Source organism: Daktulosphaira vitifoliae, unplaced genomic scaffold, assembly GCF_025091365.1.
Source record: "Daktulosphaira vitifoliae isolate Bord-2020 unplaced genomic scaffold, ASM2509136v1 Scaffold_3, whole genome shotgun sequence".
Lineage (NCBI taxonomy): Eukaryota > Metazoa > Arthropoda > Insecta > Hemiptera > Phylloxeridae > Daktulosphaira > Daktulosphaira vitifoliae.
Genome location: NW_026099574.1, coordinates 18270006 through 18287877, shown reverse-complemented (window position 1 = coordinate 18287877; position 17872 = coordinate 18270006). Strand labels below are relative to the sequence as shown.

The 17872-nt window shown below is 23.9% G+C and overlaps 1 protein-coding gene across 1 annotated transcript; it reads right to left on the bottom strand.

Moving 5' to 3' along the window:
• Positions 1-24: 24 nt before the first annotated feature.
• On the bottom strand, positions 25-17826 carry LOC126900188 (cadherin-87A). The gene is made up of 29 exons (XM_050675696.1): positions 17742-17826; positions 16518-16717; positions 16053-16298; positions 15866-15997; positions 15236-15428; positions 14767-14879; positions 14506-14703; positions 13979-14137; positions 13513-13739; positions 11492-11759; positions 10319-10474; positions 9832-10245; positions 8084-8375; positions 6339-6551; positions 5785-5942; positions 5169-5438; positions 4936-5104; positions 4672-4874; positions 4320-4514; positions 2741-2915; positions 2459-2661; positions 2256-2355; positions 1725-2017; positions 1349-1660; positions 1141-1265; positions 950-1057; positions 710-800; positions 503-649; positions 25-440 (listed from the first exon to the last, which is right to left on the bottom strand). Exons 1-29 carry the CDS (start codon positions 17809-17811, stop codon positions 342-344), a joined length of 5529 nt encoding a protein of 1842 aa, XP_050531653.1. The 5' UTR covers positions 17812-17826; the 3' UTR covers positions 25-341.
• Positions 17827-17872: the final 46 nt, after the last annotated feature.

Genomic DNA, 17872 nt, shown 5'->3' with positions numbered 1-17872 from the left:
ATTTAGTTTTTAAATACCACACCAGTATTCCTATATAACTTAATAATTGGACGGATATCATAAAATAAATTTTAGTATTATCACTAGTAATTTTTAAAATAATTTTAATTCAAAAACAGTCTTATCGATGATTCAATAAAAAATATTGGCATCTTAATAAACAATAGTTAATGCATGAAAAAAATTAGGATAGCATAAATAAATAATAGAAATATAGAGTGAATTCATATATAAAAATATAAAATTGAACTTTATAACTTGGCACTGATAAAATTAATAAAAAATATTTGATTTGGGTAATTAAATACCAAATTCAACCAAAAAGTAGTTTTTCAATAATATTAAATATCTGAATTGCTCCTTAAAAGATTACTAGTATCCAACGTTAAATCTGGAACTTGAAATGTAGATCCTTGAAATCCAAGGGATGCTTCAAACATCTATACCATGAAAATAGGTAATAAATATATATATTTAAAATAATATATTTCAATAAAAATACTTGTTGACTATGTGATGTTGCTCCATCTAAAGGTAATGGTAAAACTGAACCTCCTAAAGTAGCATATTCTCCTGTGGTCATTGTCAAAAGGGTATTAATAGATCCTCGACGTGATGGACGTCTTATAGTTGCATAGGTATTGTCCCCCTATACATTTTAAAGATTTTTGAAACATAATTTTAATATATAACATTTATAATAATTTACCATGCTATCTTGATTGTTTGGCAAATCCTTATTTTCTATATCACAAAAAACTTGCATTGTCAATTCTTGTTCTTCATATAATTTTAATTTTCTAAAAAAAAATAAATGACCCAACATTGAAATATCATATAATATAAATACATGTGGTTACATTAACAGTTATATAATTAAATTATAAATATCACTTAATCAAAAGAAGAGAGAAAAAATTGTAATACAATAAATATAGCTTTTACTTACTGTTCAATCCACAAAGGATTTTCTGTAGTGCTAAGATCATCAATGACAGATTTTTTAATTAAAATATCATTTTTAATAGAATTATTATCCAGCTCAGAAGAAAACATCCTATATAAAATACATAAATATTGATTTATAATAAAACATACTGATTTTATGGTTCAATTTATAATTTCTTATTAAGTACTCACCAATGACGGAAACAACAACAAATAATTAATACCCCGATACAACCAACACTCAATACAACAATTAATGCCACTAATGCAGCTATTGTAGGTTCAAATGAATCAGATTGAGTAGCAAATAATACAGGCTAAATTTTAACAAAAATATATTTCAATGATTCTAATTAATTTAGTCCTATTCAATAGAATAGTAGTTTAAATAAATGCATACCACAACATTTTCAATGGCGAAATGTTCATAGTAATCTTTTAAATAATCATATTTATCATCAATAATAGAAAGTACTTCTCCACTTGACATAATAGAGTTCTTAGAGGGATTAACCATATGAATGTATACATCACTCGAATCAGGCTGAATATACCCATATTGATTTACATGATATCTAACATCATCCAAAACTACAATCATATTTGTTACATTAGCCAAATTCAGTAGTATTGATTCTCGACCTTCGTTAACAGTCTGAGGCGCTCTTGAAACTATTAATTTTACTAATTGTTGTACTTCATACACCCATACCTAAAAAATTGTTCATATTTTACAAAAATTTTTAATTAATAATATTTAATGTATAATAATGTACTGATGCTATTGTAGTGGTTGTTCTGAAAGGTGCTACAGTTTCTTTTGCTGCAATTTGCAAAAGAAATCGACCTTGATTATACTCTGCTAAAAATACTGCCGTAGATATGCGACCCATTGAATCAATAGTAAATGGATCTTTTAATGTAGAAAACCATGTTATATTTTCAATTCCTGGCTTATATAATTGTGTATGTTCAATATTATAACTAACTGCATTATTTTCCTCTGAGTCAGGGTCATTAACTACCACTTGAAGTATAACATCTCCAACTTTTCCCATAGAATTAACTCCTAAAAATTAAAATATATATAATTTATATAATATTAAAAAATTTATTTAGTAGTAAATCATATACTATGATGTAAAAAATGTGTTCAGTCCAACAGTTAAAATGAAATCCCATAATTAAAAAATATAATTCAATTTACATGATAATCAATTTCAACAACTTCTATTCTTGTGTACTTACAAAAAAGTAGAGTTCAAACTATTGAATATAAATAGTAAGAATTTAAATTTATTTTTTACCTGCATAGTAATGATTTGACTGAAAAATTGGTGTATTATCATTTTCATCAGTAACTATGATCAAAACTTTAGCTAAACTATAGTCATCTAGTTCTATATCCTATAATAATACATATACATTTGAATATTAATCTATAAAATCTCAAAAAGAATTATTTAATAAGTTGATAATGTCTTAAGTAATAAAATTCATGTAAAATTACATTTGTATGTTGATACTCAATATTATCATTTGAAGCTTTAACTACTATTTCATATGAACTTTGTTCTTCTCTGTCTAAAGTGTCATTAGCATATATAGTACCATCCAAGCGATCAATCATAAATGGAATATGATTAGGAGTAAGTAAATGATAGAATATATGTGCATTTTCTCCATGGTCCAAATCAGTTGCTTTTACTTGACCTAAAAATTTAAATATTAAGTTTGATAAGCCTGATATAAAACAATTATATTACAGCAATTAACTATTTCAATAATTTACCAATTTTATGTTGAGGTCTATTATTTTCTTTAATTTTGAATGTATACAAAGGTTTATGGCCATTAGGCACAGAAAAATGTGGTCTATTATCATTAACATCAATTAAATTAATATTAAGAACTTTTAATGATTCTTGCCATAATGGAGAGCCTTGATCTCGTGCTACCAAAACCAACTAAAATTTAAATGAAAAATAAAATAATCAAGATATATTTTGTATTCAACAATGAATATTTTTATTAAATAATTATTTACTTATAAATTATAAATAAATGATATCACTGCCTTTTATATTATTGGTATAAAAGAAAAAAGGAATCCAGGAGGAAGGTGCAAAAGGTTCCCACACCCTCCTGAAACTGTTATTGGCTGTTTAAAAAATATATTATAAACAAGAAAATAAACAAAAAATTAATTTTGACATCTAAAGAATGTTTGTGTTTGTCCTTCAAAAAACTCTGGATTTGCCTCTGATAAAAGAATAGGTATATGAAGTATACAAGAAATGATACTAATTTTCATCTTGCAATATCTCAAAAATTTTATGAATGTTCTATATATTTAATAGAATAATTAACAAAATTATAAGTCATATCAAAGGTTGTTTTGTAAATCTTATTCAAATAAAAAGGTTGCTAATTAATTTTAAAAAATTTAATTGAAGGCAGAAGAATTAATTTACAAGATAAAATATTTTATAGCAATAATCCACTGCCAAAATTTAAAACTATAGACCTAACATTTAAATATGATATAAGCAATTAAAATAATTGTTTATTATATTAATTTATTGAAATTATATAATATGGCATTAATTATACAAATTTTCTTTTAATTTAATTCATTATAAAAATTTAATAAATCAAAATATAATTATTATTTATTTGTTTGTAGGACCACTTTTAAGTATAAACCTGTTAATAATTATAAAGCTTATATTTATACTACTCGATTAAAAGAAATTGTAATTTTAGTTTTACTGAAATTAAGAACTATATTTGGTCAGCATGTGCATAACATAATATATATATATATATAGATAATATATTATATATTCTGTAATTTACATATTAAACTAGGGTTAAATTGATACCAATTTTAATGAATTTTATACTGTTGTTAAACTGGGATAATTCTTCTATGGAATAAAAAGTGTATATTAGTAATATTGATATAATTTCAAGGATTTATTTTTTGTTATTTAATATATAATATTTAATGGAGTAATATTTAAACATTTATCACCAGCACAGCCTTAAGGCTTTGGATTTAAACCAATAATTGTTTTATTATTGATAATATATGGATTATACATGATTATATATATATTGTTGGAAATAAACATTATTATTACTCATTTTTATGTAATTATTTTATAATATTTAATTATCACTATAATGAAGCCCCTATTTTAACTGGACAATAAAAATAATAGCATGAAATAGCAAAATATTTTTAATATGTGAACTTTATAAAAAAATAAATTAAAAACTTATTATAGCAATTATGCATAGTTTTAATATAATAAAGTAACAAATAGTAAAATAGTAAATTTCTCGCTGTATAAATGTATACATACCTCATAAGAAGATTTTGTTTCATAGTCAAGCAAAATCTGAGTCTTGATTTGTCCAGTTTCTGGATTTATTGTAAAAGTGTCAGTTTGTATAATATTATTATTTTCTTCTTTAAAGAAGTAAGTCACACGACCATTTTCTCCCAAGTCTTTGTCTTCAGCACACACTGTAAGAACTAATGTACCAACACTAATATTCTAAAACACATATTTATTTTTTAGATAAAAATAACTTTTTATAATGTAGAACAAATACAATAAGTACATATTTGCATATTTTTTAATAAATAAATAAAAAGTACAATTATGATCTAGTATAGGGAATTGAGGTAACAACTAATAATAAATAACTAACCTCAGGAATTAACAATGTTGAATTCAGTGGATGAACAAAAATTGGTTGATTTTGATTTATATCCAAAATAGTAACATTAATACTTGCACAATCTCTAAAAATACCATCAAATACATCAATTTCAACAATTTGTATACCACTTACACCATTCAACAATAGTGTTGGATATAAAAATCCTGTTTCTTTGTCAAGATTGAATAAATCTATTTAACATAAATTTAATAATTTTATTAAGTAAAATAATGAAAAAAAAATTTAATTTACCTTTATTTCCTGATACAATTGTATAAACTAATTTTGAATTAATATCTTTATCTATAGCTTTTAATTGCATAAGTGGAGTATTGGGATTTGAATCAATTATTGATAAGTAATATTCTTTAGGATCAAATTGTGGAGGATTATCATTTATATCTCTGAGTTTTACAGTCAACTAAACATTATAAATAACATTTATAATCAAACCAATATCTGAAATTTTGATAAGACAATAATACCAAAACAATAGCAGATTTAGACAATTCTGGAGGAGCTTCATCATTAGCGTGTATTCTTAATGTTATTTCTTGAATTTCTTCCCGATTGAGATAGGTAGAGTTATGAACTTTTATAGTTCCTGTATCTTGGTTTATATAAAGTCCATAACTATGTCCAACAATTGAATAATGTACCAAACCAAAAGTTGATTTATCAGCATCAGTAGCAAATACTTTGGTAACAAATGTTCCAGGAGGAGAGTTTTCATCAATTTCTGCTTTATATTCAGTCTATCAAACATTAATTTCAGCATAAAAATTTAACTTAATTTTTTTATCTCATTTTCAAAAAGATTTCAAGAATCTTCAAGAAAAAAAAATTTTTTAACTATGAATGTATATATTTTTTAATGGAATAATATTTACAATGAATGAAATAAAAATATTTAATGAGTGATATATTGACTATTTCCTGAATAAAAATATAAATAGAAGTGAATATTGGAAAATACAACATAAAAGAATGTTTTTTGGTAAATCAATATTTTTATCTTAATTTTCAAAAATTAATAAATACTACTTTTATTTAAATATACATTTGAAGTTATTGAAATAAATTTGTTTTATCATTAAGTACCTGATTAAATATTGGATAATTATCATTTACATCCAAAATCTGTATTGAAATTATTGCAGAAGATGACAGTTGTGGATATCCTGTATCATAGGCTATTAAAGTTATGCTAATAGTTTCAATATTTTCAAAATCAATTTTTTTTTTTATATAAAGAGAACCTAAAAACATAAAAATTTCTTAATTTTAAATAATTTATAAATAAATAATTACAATAATTAGAATATTATATAGGAAAGCACAGCAAATAAGTAACTTAAAAAGAAATATTATTAAATGAATTATTGGAATTAAATTATACTACTGTATAATTACACATATAACAATTAAAATTTACAATTATTTTTGTAATTATTAGTACAGTAAAAAATTACACTGAAAAGCAAAATTTATTTTTATTTCTTCAAAAGTAAGAAAAAATTAGTTACTACCTTATTTTTTTTGGATATTATTACATTTTATTGAATTACCAAAAATGAAAAAAAAATAATTAAATTTCTATAACATACATATTATAATACAATATTAATCATAATAAAATCAATAACATGTGATACCTGTAGATTGGTTAACATCTATATATTGATTAACAGGTAAAACTGCATAATAGTCAATTCCAGTATCATCATGAGCAGCAAAATTTCCAATAATAGTACCAATGGGTTGTTCTTCAAAAGTTGATAATTTCAAAATTGGATTTTCTTTTGTCCAAGGTTTGTCAAATTTTGGAGCAATATCATTGATATCCATTATATTAATCATTAATGTACCTAAAATAAAACATTTTAAGATAAATTTAAATAAGGATTTAAAAATTCAAAATTAATAAAAACAGGAACTATTAGAATTTAATTGTTATATTTTAAACACAAAACTTTACACTAAAAATTAAAAATTGTGCTTTATTTTCTGTTTAAAAAGTCATGCATTATTGAAATCCAAAGTTTATTTAAATATAAAATAGAAAAAAATGTTAAGTACAGTAGAGATCCAGCATAGTTAATATAGGACAATTATTAAAATCACTGTAAAATACTTTGATGTGTTCTTAAAACAAATTAAAAAATGATATTTGACTATAGAGTCTTACTCATAAAAGATAAGTCACAAAATATTTTCATTTTATTATATAGTATTTTAAATAAGTTTTAATATTATATATTTTAGAATAGTGTTACTATTCAAAACAATTCAAATTGGCTATTTTTAATGAAAATTTTATGATTTTTTGTTTAAAAAATCCCATAACTTCTAGAAATCAAGTTTTAGGATAGTTTTTCTTTTTTTTATTTAAGTAGATTGTATTCGCTTTAATTTGATGTAGGTTTAAATAAGTTGAAAAAGTATTGTTAAAGTATTGTTGAACATCAAAATTTGAAAAAAAAAAATGATTTATAGTCACACAGTATTTTGATTAATGATTGAATTTTAAAAATAAAGTATGTCATTAACAAGGTAAATTTGTAAATTATTTCCAATCAAATTTTTATAATAATCTGTCCAGTTTTCAAAAAGTTACTTCAATATTGAGTATATAACTAAAAGTATTAATTTTGACTATTTGATAATAACTATAATTGTTGGGGTATTTTTCTTTAATGTACTTTAACTAAATACAATTTAAGATCATTTGATCTATCAATGAGCAATACTGGTTCAGTAGTAATTAATGTCTAATGACAAAAAAAAGAACAGAATAAAACCAAAACCCTTTTAGCTACACACCACAACTAAAATAAATTTAGTTCAAATTTAAATTAATTAAATATTAAACAGTGATTAAAATCACTATCATAAGAAATGCTTTGACGCAAAACTGTAGATAGTGTTTAATTTTAAGAAATTAGTGGATTATTCCAAAAGAAAAATTAACTTCTATTTTTTATCCTACTTCAACTGCCATTTGCACATAGAAAAGAAGTGTCGGTACAATTTTTTTTTAATTTATAGTATGTAACATGAGTTTTAATTTAACATTAGTTTAAAAGACGGAGTATTTCGATAAATTTATCAAAAATTAAGTTGAGTATATACAGGATTAAAAGTTATTAAAGATATCAGAACATAACGGGACACCTGTATAGGTACACTACTGCATTTAAAGTTTTCAGAATAAGTTCAATTCCAAAATATTAGTGCCCTGATCATGGACTTGTTTCTTTGTTGAGTAATTAAATTATTGTCTTTATATTAATGGATTAAAAAAAATTGGTCATTATATCTCATTGAACAAAAAAAAAGTGGACCTAAAGTCTATAAATCCATTTATGTCATAATTATATACAACCTCTTTATATCTTACCAGACGATTGCTGTACATCTGGCGCAGAGGTATCAGTTACAATTACTGATAAACTAACAACAGCTGCTATATTTCTGTCAATTGATTTAGCAACAATTACATCGCCATTTGATGGTCTAACTTTGAACCACTCTTTGACTACACTATTGTCTTCTAATTGATTACCCTTACTAGTAATTCCAGTAATTAATGATGAGTTCAATGAAAAACTTAAAGCATTTACATCACTAATATCAGCATCTTGTGCATTCAAACGATAGATAACTGTTCCTACAGGTACGTCTTCTGATACCTACACAATTACTAAGTTATTGAAATAGTAGTTAAATTGTTTTCATTGAAAATCATAATTTACCATCCTTATCATGAAATATTAAATTTTATTAAAAATAAATAAAAAAAAAACCCAGCACAGGGGGGTCGCGGCACATTGGTGACGTGGCATAATTGGGTCCAGTATAAATGATATCTGACAGTGATTAAAATCACTATCAAAAAAAAAAACGCTTCGATGCAAATCTTTAGATAGTGTTTAATTTTAAAAAATTGGTGGATTATTCCAAAAGCTTCATAAACTGCTAGTTCCTTATTAATATCCTGATTAAGATAAAGTATGTCGAATGAAAAAAGGAATATTAAAAAATAGTATTTCCCATAAAAAAATTATATTGATCCATACATTTTTCAAAAAGTTATAGTATAATAAAGTTAAAAATGTAAAATACAAAATCGAAAATTTTCACACAAAAATAGCATTTGGTAGCCATTTTCACCTTGAAGATAAAATAAAGTCCGAAATTTTTTTTTTTCATGATAAAGTATATTACATTAGCTTTAATTTAAGATATATATAAAAGTGTCAGACCTTCCGAAACACTTTCAAAAGTTAAGTTGAAAAAATTAATTTTTTGTCATTTTAAATCCCCCCCTGTGGGCAGGTAAAAAGTCAGATTTATAAAAAAAATATACCAAATGATAGGTAATCACATCATGCATCTATAAAAGAAAGAATTATATTGATATGTTCATTTTTAAAAAAGTTACGGCAGTTTTTAGTAAAAAAAATTGAAAAAATTTCGAAAATTAGCGATTTTTAAATTTGTAATTTTTTTGGAGGTTTCCCCCATTTACGGGGAACGAGGGAAATTTTTTCAATTTTTAAGGGTAATGTCTTCGACTAGATACGATTTGTGATCTTTTGACGTATCATTGAAAGAAATCGGTTCGGTGAGAGCTGAGAAAAAGTGGTAACAGACACAAAAAAAAAAAAAAACACATCTTAGTAAAACCAATACCTTCTCAGCTTCGCATCGAAGCTAAAATCATGTGTGGATGGAACACACCCAAACAGATGATTACCAATAAAACTATTTTTTCAAAACTGAATTATTATTTTAAGAAAATGTTTCAACTCTATATTTAATATTAGGGTTAACTCAAAATATCAACATTCAATATCATTTTATGTATATATAGAGAAAATAAATTATAATTTATTTAAATATACAAAAAGGAATTAATGTATTATGGCATTAATTTTTCATTAAACATGGAAATATTATTTAATATTAATGAAATTTAGGTCAGTATGATATACACCCAAAAAACTGAAAAAACATTAATTCTCAAAACACAAAAATATGGATCGTAAAATAACCAGAACCTATTAAAAACTATATTATTAAATACTAATAAAATAAAATAAAAAATTTAATTTAAGGTCTGGAAAAAAATGATTTAATTATTACCTCTGTGCGCTGAATAACTGGAATAAATTCTGGGTTTCTGTTGTTAATGTTAATTATATTAACAGTAATAGTTGTACTTCCAGTAAGAGCAGGTGTACCCTTATCAATTGCTAATGCTTTAATAACATAATTAGAATGTTGATCATAATTGAGTTTTGATGAGACATAAATAACTCCAGTTAACTCATCAATAGAAAAATGATTAAATGAGCCTTCTAGTATAGAATAAGTAAGGTTAGCATTCAAATTAATGTCATTATCTTTTGCTTCAACTTTGATAACACTGTAACTAATGGGTACATTTTCATATATAGAAACATTATACATATCAGACAAAAATTTTGGACTATTGTTGTTGATGTCTAAAACCATAATATTAACAATTGCTTCATCACTGTATATACCATCATTTGCCTAAATATAAAATATTTATTTTAAATTAAATTAAATATGTTGATCAAATAAATTATCCATGAAATTATTTTACAATAACAGATAGTGTAATGTTGTCATTTTCCAATCTTTTCAGTCCATTTGGTGACGCTATAAATATTTCTCCACTACTGCTATCAATTTTAAACAATTCACTTCCATATCCAGATATACTGTATGTAATTAAAGAAGATTTATCAGCATCAGTTGCCTAAGGAATTTCATCAATTAAAAATAAAACATACACTTTATTTTCAGAAAAAAATTATAGTCAAATTAGTCAAATAATTCCAAAAAATGATAGAATTTCTTTGAAGAAATCCATGCTAACAACTACACACTTTATATCATCAGCTATGTAGTGATACGATCACATAAACGTGATCATATCCCACAACATTATTGTACTGCCGATTAGGCTTATAACGTTGACACATTGACACACGTATTACTACAGGAGGCAGACTACACACATAAACACTTTTGTAATTCACAGCCACTGTGCTATAATACCAATGTTCCAAACTGCAGTTGACTTTTTAAAACCATCGCGACCATTACTCTTTTGTTTTATATTTAACTTAAACTAGCTAACACAGAAATAGTGTGTGTGTGTGTGTATCATCGTCAGCTCCCTGTTGGATTATTATCATCTCTAGGTGTCTAGCAGGTTGTATTGTGTATTTAATATTTCTTACTTAATAAATATTCATATCATTACTAACCAAGAGTGTTATATATATATATATATATATATATGGAGTGTGATCCTTAGTTTCTCTAAGGGAGTATAAATTAAATAGGAAACCTCTGTACCTAAGGTTGATATAGCCTAGCCAGCTATCCCCCATTAATAACTTAGAATATCATTGATGGGCATTTAGGCTCAACCCTTAAATAGCAACATAAAAGTGGTAAAAACTTGTAAATTATATTTTTCAAAAATATTACTTTTTATGAATATTAGAATAACAAGAGAAAAATTACATGATATCAATTCTGTTTCTACAGCAACAAATGCAAAATGTTTTTTGCTTCTCCCATAAGATTAAAATATAACTTCTGCTTAGCTTTTTAACCAACAATATATATCTTATAAAAATGTCATAATATAAAAAAAAAATGTTATTATTACATATTGTACCAAACTCACATGAATTAATAGAAATGAATATCCTGCTAACTAAATATACTATTTCTAAGTTATTTAAATCTAAAATAAATTTACTTGAACAATAAGAGAAGGTTCAAAATATACTGCTCCTTCATCTACAAGGCTAGTGTATAAATGTTGCATAAATACTGGTGCATTGTCATTATTGTCAGACAATGTTATCATAATTGGAACTGAACTTGATTGTCCATTACTATTATCATCAGTTGCTATGAAAGTTAAATAATAATTTGACTGGGTTTCATAATCAAGACACATAGCTTTCCCAACATCAGAACAAAGTGCCACAGAAATGGTACCTGTCAATTTATCAACATAAAATCTAAAAAAAATAAAAAATATTTTATAAACAATATATTTTACAAAATAGTAAATTTTGTTGTGGAAATTATACTTCAAATAAATCATCAATAATTTACTATTTGAAACATTTGAAATAAACAAAAAGAGCAACCTAAAATTAAAATTTTATAATGGATTAAAATTCGAAATTCATTATTNAAACAAAAAGAGCAACCTAAAATTAAAATTTTATAATGGATTAAAATTCGAAATTCATTATTTTTGTTTTAAATTGAAATACTTGGTATCAAATAATTAAACTAAAAATTTGAATTTAAAATGTATAATTGGAAAAACACTAAGAGTACTTAGAAACAACTTTTAATAATAAATTTGGTCAATAATTATTTTTTAAGATTGTTCCTATTCAACCTCCTTCAAGATAACTGTTTTAAAAACAGTCTCTGTTATATGTAAAGATCATAGTAATAATCTCATAAAATAGACAAAATACGGTGCAAATATTCTATTGAAAGTTTTCTAAAAAATATTCTTTAAAATAATAGTTATACATACAAAAATATACTTAAATATAAATACTATATTTCTTTTTTATATTATTATTGTGGATATACTTTTTAATAATACTAATTGAAAAAAATTTTATTTCACATTCAAGGATAAATTAAAGTCATGCTCATGCATGACTTTTATCACATTTTAAATAACACGTAAAAAATATAATTTTTTCCTAATTTACTAATTTTATATTATACTTGCTCTTGATAGACATAGTATTAATAAAAGAAAATAGGCAGGAAGTTAATTAAAGGCTTAAGATCTGGAAATAGGCGTTTAAAGGAAAAGTATTAAAGATTTAATAGTAGAAGATGGAATATATAGAGTATGATTACGATGAATAAGAATATGAAGGCGATGAAACGAGGAGAGTAATGATAATAAATATAGGTGAAGTGGAGTTTTTAATATTTAGGATCATTTATACAAAACAATGGTGGTATTGACAAGGATGTGTGAGGAATTAAGTATGAGTGGATCAAATGGAAAGAAGCGTCTGATGTTTTGTGTGATAAGAGAAATCTCATTGAAGCTTAGAAGTAAGTTCTAGAATACTGTAATGAGACCAACTATGTTGAGAAAAGATAATATAAGACATAAATATGTAAGAAATAGAATAGGAGAAACAATGATTATGGATATATGAGAGAAAATAGGCTTAGATTGCTTGGTCATATTATGAGAAGAGAGAAATCATTAGTTACAAAAACAGTTATAGAAATGAATGTTAAAGAAAAAACCAAAGAAGATAAAGATGACCAAAAAGAGGTAATTGGATATAATTAGGGGTGATATGAGGATTACTAGTGTGTGCATAAATTATGTGGGAGATCGTATCAAATGGAGGTTTATTATTATAAAGACGAGGAAGAAAAAAAATATGATATAGATTCTGAAAGTTCTGAAAATAAAATTTTATATTCACTTTTAGTTACTTATTTTCAATCATTTATAGTCTTCAATATTAAAAAGTATTTAATATATATATATCTGTTTATCTTAAAAACCATTAAAATTTTTAAAGGGAATTTTTTTGAATGAGTACTATAAAGTAGTAAATTTGAGAATAAAATAAAAAATACACTAATAAATGCATTATCTTAATTTAAAAATATGCTTTTACAAGCAAACTTTTTTATTTATTTTGATTAAATGTATATTGTGAAAGATATAAATGTCTAAAGGACTAGGAAAATTTGAGATTTTATACTCACTTTTCTGCTGATGGCCCAGTTAAGCTATAAACAATAAATGAATTACTATCTCGATCACTAGCCTTAACAATTCCAATTATTGTTCCAGGAGCTGCAGTTTCATTGATTGTAAATGTATACACATTATTATCAAAAACAGGATAATTATCATTTATGTCAGTGACTTGAATGACTAATGTAGCAGTTGATGATAAATTATATTTTTCACTTGTCTCGCTAGCTTTAACCTAGTAAAATAATTATGTTTTTGAATTGATTAAATTACTAAATTTAAATTATTTATTTTTTGATAAATAAATTAATTTATTTTAAGTATACTTAAAAGACACTTTTTTTAAAAAAACATTATTATTTTTTTATTAAAGATAAATTAATATATAAAGATACCCTCAGTATTTATTCTGATTCTTTGATATTAATTAATTATTATTTGAAAAAATAACTCTTATTTTAGTTTAATCATTACCAAAACAATGAACTTCCTTTGATTAGGGTCTTCATAATCTAATTTTATATTCTTTGCAAGTTTTATGCTTACATCTGTAGCACCAATAGCTTTAGGAGGATCTATTACAAAGTAGTTTGATTCATCAAGAAGACTTAATGAAAACTCAGAATTTGTACCCTAATAACAAAATTAATTCACAATTAATTTTTAGAATTATATTTAATATATATTAATTCATTGATGAATTGTAACACGTATACTTATTTATCCAAATAAAAGTTCTAGGAGTAAAAAATTTAATATTAGGCATTGCTATTTAGTTATATAGTTTTAATATACTTTTTAAATTTTTCAAAAACAACAAGATATCTAAAATATGATTTTTTTAAATTATTTCTAATTATCTAATAATCATATAAGTAAATAAATCTAAATTTTTTTTTTTTTGTACGAGTAATATATTAAGTGAAATAATGTTTGCATTATACTAAAAAAATACAATAAAATTTAACTTATGTATTACTGAACTACAGTACAATACTTACAATATCAGAATCTGAAACTGTCATGTTTAAATTAGGTAAAGGAGTACCAGGTGCTATATTCTCAGGTACACTCACAAAATAGTTTAACTTGTTAAATTTTGGCGGTTCATCATTTACATCTTGAACCGTTATAGTAATAATAGCACTAGTTGAACTTATATTATCATCAATTGGGATGTCATTTAAAATTTCTTGTGCCTTAATAACACACACAATTTATGTTATAAATTTCTAACTTATAAAATTATAAAATTCACTTACTTTAACAGTTAAAGTAATAATACCATTGTTATTCATTAATGTTTCACGATCAATAAGTTTAGCAGTAGTGAGTTCACCAGACTGTTTGTCCAAAGAAAAATAATCCATAGGATCTAAAAAAAATTCAAATTGAACTAATGATGACTCCATAATGATAAACATTTTTGGACAATTTATTATATAGAATATTTAAAAATTAATAAAACTAGTCAATTGTTGCAAAAAATGGATCTTTTTCTTACTTTTTGAACACTCTATATACTCTATATAATTATAGAAAAAAATATAAATTTTTCAAATACAAAACTATAAATTATAAGGATAATACAAATTATATAATTTTATTTTGATTGTATTAACACAGTAGAAGTTTTATATTTTGAACTCATATGATAGATTTGTTATTTATAAATTCATTTTAACTGTAACTAAAATTTTACTAAAAATTATTTAGACAAAAATACATTACTTTGGATTAAATCATATACTATGCCTCTAGGTTCTCCTCTATCACCATCTTTTGCATTAACAGTAAGAACATGAGTTCCAACTGCTATATCTTCACTAATAACACTAGTTAGAGATCCATGAAAGACAGGTGGCATATTCTGTATATCTTTAACATGTATATCTAAAGTTGTTTTACTCACATGGCTGCCATCCTAAAAATAAATCAAACTTGTTTTTTAATGGTTTGTGTTTTAATAATATTAAATATGATATTATTTCACATTAAAATACATCCAATTTGTAATTTGTGTTATTTATGATTTGAACCAATAATAACATTTTTCTTAATTAAGCTTAGTCTAAACTAAATTTAAGTAAAAAACATTCCTTACTGAAACAAGAGATTTAATGTATTATTTCTAATTTATTCTTTAGATTGTAAAATTCAAGTAAATTAAATGATAAAAAACTAACTATATTCTTATTTTAAAGGAAATTTTTCATTTGTTGTGTAGATATTTGAGAATAGTAACATAATAGTTGTGTTATTATAACATAATACTTTATCAGTAAGTTAACTCAACATATTTAAATGTTAGTATAATATTTAGTATGAAGTCAAATTAAATATATGTAATCTAATAATTACATGAGCAATAATTGTTAACTGGTAAAATTGATTTTCTGAATATTTTATTTTTTCATTCACAACTAGAGCGCCACTATAATAACTTTCACTAATATTTTCTGATACAATTTTAAATTTTAAGCATCCATCATTCTGAAAAAAAGAGATTCATAAATAATAAATAATCACATTAATTTATAAGTTGTACCGGAGAGCTAGATTCACATCTAACTTCAAGTGGTTGGCCAACTTGATCTAAGTCCTCAACCTGTATCCATTTAAATACAGTTAATCCAATTTTAGATTCTTCACTCACTGTACCTTCATAAGGCAAATTTTTAAAGGTAGGAGCATTGTCATTTTCATCTAATACAATTACTGTAGTTTGAATACGAACTATATCTCCTGAATTCTGTTGTTTCAGTGTTATACTAAATGTTAATGCATTGTTTTCCTAAGAACATATTCAACAATTAAATATTATAATGTACAAATAGTTTTTATAGAACCTTTTTTAGTCATACATTTTATCTAGCCTCAACAAAATATTCAAAAAAAAATTGTTATTTATATATATATAATTTTCTTTTTTAATATAGGCAAGATTTAAAAGCAACAGATATAACAAAACCCATACATTTTTAATAATATATTATTTTTTATAAAATTTTACTTCGTGATCTAATGGTTTTGCTAAGGTAACAATGCCAGATTTTGAATCAACAGCAAATTTATCAGTTCCTTCTATTCCATATATTAAATCATCACTAGAGCCTAAAGAGTTTATTCCTAATAGAGTATATATCTGTTGACCAACTAAAATGTTCTCCGATAGTGCTTCATTTTGCATGTAATTAATAAATGTTGGTAAATCTAAAAGCAACAATTAAAACAAAAAATATAATAATGTATATGAAATATATAAGTAGCTATAAGTAGAATTAACTCTAACAATTAAAGAAAATTTGAACATATTTTAGATCTAAATAAAAGTAAATAAAACATTCATTTTTCAACTGAAAAACAATCAAAACTTTAATTCACAGAATTTGATTTTTTTTTATAGCTGGGTCAACTAATTAACTAAAAATAATTTTGCTTTAACTTTACATTCATTTAATCAAATATCTTGAATAAAATTTGAAATACAAGTAAATAAATGAATGTTAAAGTTTTAATGAAAAATAATTCACCTGACTCAATTTCATAGTTTTTTAATTTTTAAGTTACTATTTAATTAAATAAAAACTCATGAAATACACGTTATTTATTTTCATAATTATGCTGTTAATTTGCATTTCAATTAAAAATTGATTAAAAAAAAAAAATATTTAAATAACACTACAAAGGTATAAGTTTATTTACCATCAGCATTTGTTAAATAAACCAATATTAAAATCCATAGATACATATAATTCATTTTTGGAATTAAGTATACATTATTTAAATATTTTCTAAATATTATAATAATTTTAAACACTTGATTATACTATTCATAATATCAATATTTAATATTTTAATCGTTCCATAATTTTTAAATGAGAAATTCCAAAATGACAAATACAGATTATACAGAAGAAACACGAAATTTTGTGCAGGAAAGGTCAGCGAACGATTAATAAAAATACTACATATCAACTTCAGTCAAGTTGGCTTCCGCTGGAGTCTGGACAACCATAAATCTTTTCCTTTTATGATAATAAGTTTTTTATCGGCATCTTAACAAAAAATATACAGGTGGTTGAACTATCATTCACTAATTCATGTTTTTAACAAAATCATTTTCAAAAGTAATTTCTTTGGACATCATATGCTAATTTTATAACGCTACAATTGGTGTTTGATAATTTTAGAAGTATAATCTCAAAAGTTTAAAAGTTCTTAACCGTCAACATACAAATTATTAATTGAATTGGCGCATCTGAATTTTGAAAGTATCCTACGTTGGTCACACTAGATGAACTCATTTCTTTCAAGCTTTACTCCGTGACAATGATGTTTCTATTTAGCTCCCACTAATCACTAATC

What these genes read in the sequence shown, in the direction of transcription:
- LOC126900188 (XM_050675696.1), bottom strand. Translation starts at nt 17,811, where the DNA reads ATGAGTTCATCTAGTGTGACCAACGTAGGATACTTTCAAAATTCAGAT. An exon ending in CAGTTATTCAGCGCACAGAG is followed by an intron (nt 8,376 to 9,831) that starts GTAATAATTAAA and finishes GTAATTGTGTAG; the next exon opens with GTATCAGAAGACGTACCTGT. An exon ending in AGATGTACAGCAATCGTCTG is followed by an intron (nt 6,552 to 8,083) that starts GTAAGATATAAA and finishes GTTTTATTTTAG; the next exon opens with GTACATTAATGATTAATATA.